The sequence below is a fragment of the Eschscholzia californica genome, unplaced genomic scaffold (assembly GCF_041429995.1).
Source record: "Eschscholzia californica isolate CP2 unplaced genomic scaffold, dmEscCali1.0.p SCAF_4, whole genome shotgun sequence".
In the NCBI taxonomy this organism is placed as follows: Eukaryota; Viridiplantae; Streptophyta; class Magnoliopsida; order Ranunculales; family Papaveraceae; genus Eschscholzia; species Eschscholzia californica.
The window spans coordinates 5,617,533-5,628,023 of record NW_028238461.1 but is presented as its reverse complement, the minus strand read 5'-3'; the positions used below and the strand labels follow the sequence as shown (position 1 = coordinate 5,628,023).

The 10,491-nt window shown below is 35.8% G+C and overlaps 2 protein-coding genes across 2 annotated transcripts; one reads left to right on the top strand and one right to left on the bottom strand.

Moving 5' to 3' along the window:
- Nucleotides 1–898: 898 nt before the first annotated feature.
- On the bottom strand, nt 899–4,543 carry ARPC3 (actin-related protein C3). The gene is made up of 6 exons (XM_086637955.1): nt 4,367–4,543; nt 3,586–3,773; nt 3,240–3,330; nt 2,011–2,119; nt 1,641–1,907; nt 899–1,295 (listed from the first exon to the last, which is right to left on the bottom strand). Exons 3-6 carry the CDS (start codon nt 3,240–3,242, stop codon nt 1,147–1,149), a joined length of 528 nt encoding a protein of 175 aa, XP_086494081.1. The 5' UTR covers nt 3,243–3,330; nt 3,586–3,773; nt 4,367–4,543; the 3' UTR covers nt 899–1,146.
- An 815-nt stretch (nt 4,544–5,358) lies between these two features.
- Nucleotides 5,359–9,987, top strand: EMB3126 (Ribosomal protein L1p/L10e family). The gene is made up of 7 exons (XM_086633784.1): nt 5,359–5,955; nt 6,647–6,826; nt 6,919–6,973; nt 8,358–8,485; nt 8,570–8,653; nt 9,238–9,363; nt 9,593–9,987. The coding sequence occupies exons 1-7, from the start codon at nt 5,557–5,559 to the stop codon at nt 9,725–9,727; spliced, it is 1,107 nt and encodes a 368-aa protein (XP_086489910.1). The 5' UTR covers nt 5,359–5,556; the 3' UTR covers nt 9,728–9,987.
- Nucleotides 9,988–10,491: the final 504 nt, after the last annotated feature.

Here is a 10,491-nt window from a genome sequence, read left to right as displayed (position 1 = left end):
AAAAACTATTCAAACATCCCCGTCACATTCGCCGGAAAACCGCTATTGTCGCCGGAAAACTGCCACCATTGCCGGAAAACTGCCGTCAAAACCGGAAAAGCCACCGTCATCTCCGAAAAGCCGCCACCTCCACTAAACACCAACACCCAACACTATCACTAAACACCACCAGAGAAAGCCCTCTCGCCGCACCACCACTGCCACCGAACACATTGTTGTGATTCTTCTTTCTTTTTACTGTTTTGGTTGATGCTGAACTAATCTCTCATCTTTCAACATATGAAGCAAAGATGTTATCCCAACATAATCAAGCCCTAAAAACAAGATCTTTGCTTCTTTCTACCATAACCCAAGAGAAGCAAGAACCCATAAAACCATGCAATCAACAAGAAACATTCTTGAAAGATCTCAAACTCCCCCAACCTTAGATTTCGACTGAAAATTCTTCACAGTAATGCAAAATCAAAAAGATTACAAGTAGATCGGAGAAACCCAAATTCAGAAACTTGTTTAATTTAAAGATTTTAGAGAGGGAAGAGAATTAGAAACAGAGATCTCAAACTTGTTAAATACAAATTTAAAGAATACCAGTAGATCGGATGGATTAAGTACTGGGAAAGTGTTTGACTCCATAGATCTGTATCAACCTGCAAGATTAGGATGAAGATGACAGAAAAACTGGAATTAAGTTTTAGATCTTCGGTTGATTTAGCCGAAAAAGGGGAAGGAACGAAAAAGGAGAAAGAAACGAAATAGTAAAGCATAAAAGAGGAAGATCCGGCGAAGGGAGACCCTTCGCCGGAAAACTAGATCACGATCTCTCTTTCTCTCTCAAGGATGAAACGGTTTCGTGTTCCAAACTTGAATCCAGCTATTCGAGTAACTTGAGTTAACATAAAAAAATAATATCCATATTATCCGAAAAATAATCATTTTAATTTCTCAGCATGCATCCTCTTAAACAACAAAACCAATAGTTTTTTTTTATTATTGTTCTAATTATTTTATTACAATTATAATCAATTTCTAATGACAAAAAAAATCTAAAGTTATAGTATATAATGAAATTGGTGCTTATTTTGAAAGTAAAATAAGAAATTTCCATATCTCAATGTACTTCAACCTTCAGTTTTGTTTATGAAAAGTTTAAGAGTGAGGAACAATGATGTTCATGAATTTCCTTTTGGCAAATGCAATCCACCATTTGTTTGGAGTCCCATTGGGTCTGTATGCAACACTTAGTAATCTCCCACTTGTTTCCTCTCTTATCTGCTTCAGATAGTTCCTGAATAGCTCTGCAATCAACAACGAACTTCATTAATATGTAGTTTCTTCAACAATTTATCGATCTCTGTTCTCTAGTTAATCTCTTAGTAGAATTCAAACCCAGACGAAGTTTTGAACATTTGTCAAAGACAAAAAGACCAAATTGATCTTGTAAGGTTTCCAAGAATTCTTTCAACTACTTATGAGAGAAGTCCATAAATAGCCGGGAAATTGAGGAATATCCATCTTTGCAGTTGGGATCGCGCCGATCGCCAAATCCACCCAACTAATTCCTGAATTGGGATGGAGGGCAGTTAGAGGCCATACATGCCCATATGTGCTTGTGTCAAGTATGAGGTGGGTAAATCATTTACCTGCTTCTTCGCGAGATTCAGGAAGAGTGAAGAGACCAGCGAAGGGAAAGGCTGTTTCCCCAGGGACAGGGACATTCTCAAGACCTAAATTTATGATTGCTTTCGTCCCTCCTGCTAAGGTTCTACATCCCTCGAGCCTCTTTAAAGCCACATTTATGTAAAAAGTTAAATATATAAGAAGCTTGTCTGCTGAACTTTGTATATCAAAGTTTCTGAAGAAAACATTGGCGCGGAAAAAGGTAATTGCTTCATCGACAATATCAGTATCTAAAACAACATAAACAAAAGGAAGAAAACAGTATTCCATTAATAATGTCTAAAATGGATTATACATCATTAAGTTGAAGTTTGTTTGGAGATGAATAATGACCTTGATCTGATACTGGAGCAGGACCCTTGATATGGCTTTTCAGGGGTAGGAGAGGGCACCCACAAGCTTTAGTAACATCTTCTTCATTAACGAAACTCGAATGGTATACCTGCCAGCCATACAGAAATACATGTTATGGAACTTCGCATTGACAAGATTGTTTAGTTTTAGTTTTTTGGGTTTAGCTTTCTTACTAGCGGCCAACAAAACTTTCACATCTTGTCTACAAAATTCTAAGCCGAAAGTAGAAAGTCTTCTGAATGGGAACTTAAAGATCCATATTCAAGAGGATTATGGAGAACTAAACTACAACGAAGCATTTTAGAAAAAAATGACCTAAAACACTTCGAATTCCTATAGGCTAATGACACAATCAACTTTAAGATGCCAATAAGCCATAACTTTCTAAAATTTAATCAAAAAGTTCCCAGGTTTATAACATCCCCAAAGTTCCACTTTTTTGTTCTTTTTGACATGGAATAACTAAATAGTTTCTTACATAAGAACTTCTAATCTTAAATATTAACTAAATGATCCTTTTAGGTTGGAAGATTGCTTCAATCCTTCACTTCCAAATGGCCCAACAAGCATGTGAGATTACATTCCAGATATTTCCTTCCCTTTTGACGAATTCGAAACAACAATGTAATAAACCCATCTAACTACTTGGTCCTTCATCAGTTCAAAAATGTAAGAAAAAACCTACATAGATATGTCGTAGAATTTCCTAAGTCGGATTCTAACTAAGTCGCTTAAATAAAAAAAAACGTGGATGGAGTGCGTCTTTATCTAATACGTGCAAGTAACCCACCACAAAACACGGATATAGTATCTGATACTTCAATTTTTAATAGATTTTCGTTGTCCTCATGGTATCGGTATTATACCCTTTCCATACCTCAGTGACAAATGTGAGATGGGGTTTTGTTGAAACTAAAAAAAAGGCTTAACTATGAATTCAGTGATGAAACGATTCATTCTCCTCCCTACGAAGAAAACTTGAACTAATTTTATACGTTACTAACTATATATTCTTGACTTCATTTATTAACCACTATTAGCGAGTATCAATATAGTTCCCCTAAGTAATCGATATCTTATTCGAAGTTTCCATAGATACATGGTATATCGAAATTCGAAATATCAACTGCATAGATATGCACAAGCCGCAAAGACAAATGTCAACATCTTGACCAATTTCAAAAATGAACATTATTCATTTGACATACCATATTTGGGGATTTCTTTTACAGCAAATAGGTCACCTCTGTTGAGTCAATTCTCGTATTAAGAGTTCCAATTCGCAAAGTATGAATGAATCTGCAGAATATAAGACATGATTATGACCTAGGGAGGAGAATGATAATGAAGAGAGAACAAACCAGATCCGTATCGATTCAGATAAGAAAAATTGAAAACAGAAACCTAGATCTTCAAACCTTGTAAATGAATTTAATAGAAGAAAACTCTAATTCTAAATTCCTTGCTTTGTAATAAAGCCGATTTGCAAAAAGGAAGAGAATACTTAAAAATTCAAACTGAAAACTTAAATGTGAAGATCAAGCTAGAAAATACCTTGTGCGCCAGTTAAGAAGATGAGTTCGCGGAGATCTAAGCTGAATTCTATCTTCTATTGGTCTATAGGAATTTCAAGTAAAAAAATTAACCCTAGAAACTAGCTTTTTTTAGGGCGGGAGCCAGTAAGAAGGGAATTTATATCTATTGGAACTTCGCTTATCCAACGTCCCTCCCACATTCATGCGCTCGGGTATTATTGGTCACATTGTTTTTTTTTTTTTTTTTTTTTTTGCTGAGGGTGCAATGGGACTGGGGGGGGGGGGGGGGGGGGGGGTTCGATCAGAGCCGTGTTTGAGGGGGGGCGGGCAGGGCGTCCGCCCTGGGCCCCCACCTCAAAAGGGCCCATTTTCTATGAAAGGACCCTGAGCGAAGGTTATATACCTTACAATACCAACTTAAGCATCTATCCACTACTAGCTCTGTGGGAAGGAACTGGTTATCCATGTAGTTGACGCGGGTTCGAGTCCTGAGGGCCACATTTTGAAAAAAATATTGTTGAGAATACAATTTTTAAGTCTATCTTTATTTTTGCTTCACTACACTTTCTCTTAACCATTTTGTTATTTTAGGAGTATTTCGTTAATTTTGAAGTATTTTTTTAAGAAATAGAAAGCTAGATCTTTTTTCCAGAAAAAAAAACTAATAATACATAAATACACATGTGAATCACTAATGATTTTCATCATCTTACATTTTGTTCAATTTTGTGCTCGTAATTTATTTATGTACGAAAGGGCCGCAACCAAGTTTCGCCCAGGGCCCTCAAATTCCCAGCCACGGCTCTGGGTTCGATCTTGTGACCTAGGACGCGCACATCCAAAGCAAGGACCAACTGAGCCAATCCACTTCTTTTTACATTGTTTACTTCAATGATTTCTTTTGTTGAAGTCTTCGATGATATCTTAATATACAAGAAAATAAAAGAGGAACATCTTGTTCATTTGCAACGAGGTACTAGACTTCTGCGTCAAGAGAAGCTTTATATTTATTTGAAAAAATTTCCTTCGTGAACCCACATGTTGTTTAAATTTTCATAGCGGATTATAGCCTTTCAACAAAAAACATTGTACAGACACTTTATCAACAATTTAGGAAAGTTATGACACTTATAATTAATGGCTTGAAGAACATGCTGCTTCTATGGACGAAGGTAGCAACAACTTTTGAAGAGATAAACAAAAGCACGAGGAAGCTCATGTGGTTGTACATTCCTAAATTTCTAAGGTGGTTGAAGTGACATGTGATGCGTCACATGTTGGATTGGAGGCACTCAAGTCAAGAATGTCATCCATTTGCATTTTTCAGCGAAGAACTAAACGAAGCATAACAAAAATATTCTATCTACGACAAAAAAATTTAATGCCGGCGTTCCAACCCTTTGTTTTCTTTATGTTTTCAAGAGTTTGTTATGGTAAAAGGATTATTTCTTACAAGAATAAGCTTTTGTTATTACATGAGTGTTATTAGTAAGTCGTTGCAACTAAATTCGGGGGTCTAACCGTCTAAGTATCAAAATGCAACGCTGAATGATACCAAAAAAAGAAAAACATCTTAAAACAATACCTTATATTCCCGACCGACATTCATTTTAACTTTAAATTTTTCAGAAATATTCTTTAATTTTTTCTTCATGTTCTAATAATACTTTTTATTGTATCATTAATCAACCCGATAGGTAAACAACTCAAATAAAGAAAAAATAATTTTCGAAAACCTAAAATTTTAGGTTAGTTCTCCGTGACTTGAAATCCTGGTTCCACCCCATTCGGAGAGAGAGAGAGTCGATCCTTCTGTAAACACTCCTCACTTGTGTAAGTGGGCTAGCGGGTTAGCAACCTAACTCAACACAATCCGCCACATAATATCCCCTCCCACAATCCCCACTGCCTTATCTTTTCCGAACGGATAGAACTACAAAATTGTTCTGCCGTCTCCTCCTCCATCTCCACCAGAGGATTCTAAAAGATAATGGCATCTTCATCTACATCTTATCTAATGTTAACCTACCCATCTTCCAAAATTTCTGTTCCTACTTGTGGGATTTCTTCCTCGAAGTCAGAACTAATTTCCTTTTCTTCTGTTAAAACCTCAGTCTATCACCACCCATTAGTCTTAAAGAAAGGGGGAAGTAGATGTAGAATCATATGTAATTTGGGGGAACATCATTTTCCTTCAATTAGGAAACAAGTAAACAAAGATTCATCAAATCTTGTTCTTGTATCAGCTGTTGCAACTGAAGCAGAATTAGAAACTGATGGAGTTCAAAATGAAGAAGAAGAAGAAGGAAATGGTGGTGGTGTGGCTGTTTTATTGCCTCCATCTAAACCTAAGAAAGGAAAAGCTGGACTCCCACTCAAGAGAGACAGGGTATGTAATCTATCACTTACCCTCACTTCAATAATTACTCTTCTTCTTGTATGCTTAATTTTAGATAATTTGAGTTCTGGGTTTGGTTATTTGGTTGTTTGTTCATCTTTGTCTGAATTTTTCCCTTTGATGGTTGTATATTTGATTTTCTAATTATGGGTATGCTTGGCCCTCAATGCTCTGATTCAATTTTCAGAAATAGGGTTTTGTTTGTATACTGAATATTTGGTATATTAAACTAGTCCTGAATACTTATACTCTTTGTATCTGAAATCTTCTATCTTCAGTTTTGGCTTGTGAGGGTTTCAAGTTTGATCTTTGAAGACTTAAATTTCTTATAAAAATTACATAAACAAGAGGCATGTGGGCAACATCATTTTTTCGCTTAAAAAATCCAATTCTTTTGAACAATTGTAGTATAAACTTCTATTGGTTTTGTTGCTCCAGCTAAACTTTCCGTTCATTATTAGATTTTGGGTTTTAAATTTAATTTGTTTTGTTCAAAAGAGTTCACGTTGAGAAATGCCAATTTTTGTTCATTGTTATCAAGGTTCTTCCTTATATCTTCCCTGGTTTTGCTTGAAGTAGGTGATTGATTGAATATTCGTTATTGCTCACAGAAGGCCGTCCAATAGTAGTTTCCCATTTCTGCATTTTGACTATATATTGTTTTCTATCTTTTAAATGTCAGACGAGGTCTAAGAGGTTCCTCGAAATTCAAAAGTTGAGGGAAGCCAAGAAGGAGTATGACTTGCCTACTGCGATTTCACTGCTCAAGCAGATGGCAAAAACAAAGTTTATAGAGACAGCCGAAGCCCATTTTCGATTAAGCATTGACCCCAAATACAATGACCAACAGTTGAGGGCTACGGTAAGCTGTTGTGAGAAATTATTTTTCGGATGATTAATAAGCTTGTTGGTTGTCAAGTTTGTCTATTTGAGTTTAATTTGTGGGTTTTATAGGTAAGTTTGCCCAAGGGGACTGGTCAGACTGTTAAAGTGGCTGTTCTTACGCAAGGTGGGTGCTTAACTAATACTAATTATTGTAAATTTGAAGTTGAGAAATACTCTCTTTTGTCATCTAAGCTCTTTATATTACATCAAACTTGGTCATTACAAGTAATTATATTACCAAGTAACATTCAAAAAGATATCAAAACTACAACAAGTAATCTACATAAAGCTATATAACATGGATATCAATTCGGGTATCAGTAATCAAAATGGTAGTAGGTGTTGGGTACGACAACCTAATAAATTCTGAAAATGGAAATACAATCATATGCATATTTTTGTTGCCCTACTCTCCTAGTTAGGTCCTTTTTTTTTTAACGTTGGATCGACAGTTGTTGCATTAGTCTTTGTTATATTGAAAATAACAGGTACTCGGTGTAAAATTGTAATCCTTATAAAGCCATAAACTAACATGAAGAATATATAGTACTTAATATTGGCTGCTTACTACTCCTGTCTTTACAATATTTAACTTAGGCACCACTCATCTGCCGTTTCCTTGCTGATGTGTGCTTCATGCATTACCTGTTTAGGAGCACTCTATTCGAAGAATATAGAGTGCTTACTATGCAGCCGTGGCCCGTCTCCTACATACATTACCTACCCCTTTTGTGTAGCCAGTACTGGATTCGCAAGCTAATTTGGGTACTTCAGCGATCCGGTTGTCTAAATTTTGCGTAAAATCTTTAGCCTTACTTTACCAGGTTTCCTTCTCCCTAAAATATAAAGGATTAACTATTTGAATAGGGACCTATACTATTTTATGGTTCACTAATTAGAGTGGCTAAGTTTATAAGTTTTATGGAGAAAAAACTGTTTGAGAGTGAGCATACCTGTTGTTACATATGCATCACATTAGTTAATCATATATATTGTTAGGGAAAAGGAACCAGTATGTACAACGATCTTAAATAGCGCACTGAAGCGGTATACCTCTACGTACTGCACAATGACCATGCTAGTGTACGCATGCAGAAACTCATACAGGAGCAAACTTAGTTTTGGGTAGCATTAATCTCAGTTATGGATGAAACCTCTATAGATGCTTCTGCATATAAATTTTCATATCAAATTGATTATCTTACATGTTGCTAGCTTATTGAATTATTACTTAAGATAAACAATACACTTGTAAGATCTCAAAAGAGTGACCAGTCGATCACAGTCCACAGAGAGATCGTTAGAATAAATTCATGTAAATAGAATTTCTAGTATTTCTAATTTTCTTGATTGGGTCTAGCATCTATTTAATTTTTTTTAAAATGTAGTGAAATAGATCAATGATTGATTTTACTTTTATCTTTCTCAGTGTGTACACTTCCATCATTACATAAAAGTTTTGTTAGATTTTCCTCATGCTCATCAGTGTGTGGCTAAACATTTTATAGGTGAAAAAGTCGATGAGGCGAAAAATGCCGGAGCGGACATTGTTGGTGGGATGGACTTGATAGAGCAAATTAAAGGAGGATTTATGGAGTTTGATAAATTGATTGCTTCACCAGATATGATGCCCAAGGTGTTTCTCTTCAAGTATTTGTTGTAAATGAGGTCATTTGTTGTTAGTTTCATTTTGCTTAACTGCTTCTATTATTTGTATCAGGTTGCTAGTCTGGGAAAGATTTTGGGACCTAGAGGACTGATGCCAAACCCTAAAGCTGGTACAGTTACAGCAGATATACCTTTGGTATGGTTTCAATCTTCCCTAAATTGTAAAAAGTAAGCTTATAATGTGGAACAAACAAATCCATCTTTCTTAGAAGCAAACAAAACCAGTTCAAACTAATGCGCAGTGAGGACTAAACCCAGAACAATTCTTGGTAACATGGCCCATTAGGAATTTAGGATCTTCCTTAGCCTATCTGGAAACTTAAATCCTAGGGTTCACGATTCCTCTATCCAAAATCTGAGTAGATTAACCGAGTGAGAGATATAACTGGTTAATCATTGTCTTTTTTGGCAAGTTACTTTTCGTTGAATTTAGTCAAAACAACCCAATTTCCAGTAAATACCAAGACGAGAAGTTGGAAGTCGCTGCAATTTGTGTTTCTTTCAAGAAATCAGATTTTGGAGGAGTTTTGTCGAACAGTCACGAAAACTGAAATTTCAACAAAATCTATAGAACCCACAATTTTCCACCTTATTTTCCCTCAGCCAAACAGTCTATAAGTATATTTTGAGACCACAAGGAAACAAGTGTATTACTTTTACTTATACCTAGTAAGAGTAAGAACTGAATGAAAATGGTTTGGCAATATCTTGTTTTTTCAGGCTATATCAGAATTCAAGAAAGGAAAAGTTGAATTCAGAGCCGACAAAACTGGGATCGTTCACATACCTTTTGGTAAAACTGATTTCTCTGAAGAAGATCTTCTTGTGAACTTGCTTGCTACTGTGGTATGTCATCTTCTTTTTCTCTTCTAGTATTGGAAGTACTAAGGTTTTCTTTTTTGTTTTCTAATAATCTGAAACTGAGTAAGTTGTGTAAATTTAGTTTCGTATAGGATTTTATCTCTTCAATAGAGTTGAACCTTAAAACAAGTCTTCAGTAGTAATCGATATTGAGCATCTAAACTTGAAAATTTTACTTCTAATCAAATATGGGGGTATTTCAATGTTTCGACAGAAATCAATAGAAGTAAATAAACCAACAGGAGCAAAAGGAGTATACTGGAGAAGTGCACATATCTGTTCCTCAATGGGACCTTCCCTTAAACTGAATATAAGGGAAATGCTAGATTACAAACTTCCTAATGCTTAAGAATTTCAGTTCATGTTTTTAGATTGTTTTCTCATCTGTAATTTAGTTACCCTTTCCATTAGTGATGGAATGTTAGAGCTTGCTGATGCTTCAGAATGAAACCGAAAGAGAGAAAGGAGATAGAGGATGAAGAAAGCAGGTTGCTGGAGAGAGAAAATTGTAATCTGGTGTGAATTTTGATACAATGTAGTGACTGATCCGTCGTAGAATTTGTGTATGTAAGCTGATCAATATTATCGCCATTCCTGTTTGTTGGTCAAGTTAATGTTCCACTTTCATCATTTTGCTGAAAAATCTTAGCCACAGAAGTGTAGCTCCATTTTTTTGAAGGATGACCTAAGGTTGATATTGGCCGATCCACTATGTATGCCTTGGGATTGGGGATAGACCGCGAAGGCGAGAAGATTCCATACCGACCCCCTTGAGTATATATATAATATATGCATAAAACTGTATGTAATTTCAGTTTATAGTCTGAGCAATCACCATCCCGAGCTGATCCCACGGTATCATGGGTGACCTGATCCCTCCCACCCGCAACTGCGTATAAAGGATCCTTGCCAGGAGTCCTGAGCATTACATCATGTGGCATGATCACAGTAAGGATGGAGTAAGCACTTAATACCGTAAAGTATCATATTATAATCGTAATATAGAATCATCAAAGGCAATATTATCCATCTGAAAATTGATGTGAAGCTATACATGAAACTCTTTAAGAAGGGTGGTTGCCTGTTCCGGTGTAGTAATTGGTAATTTAGTTT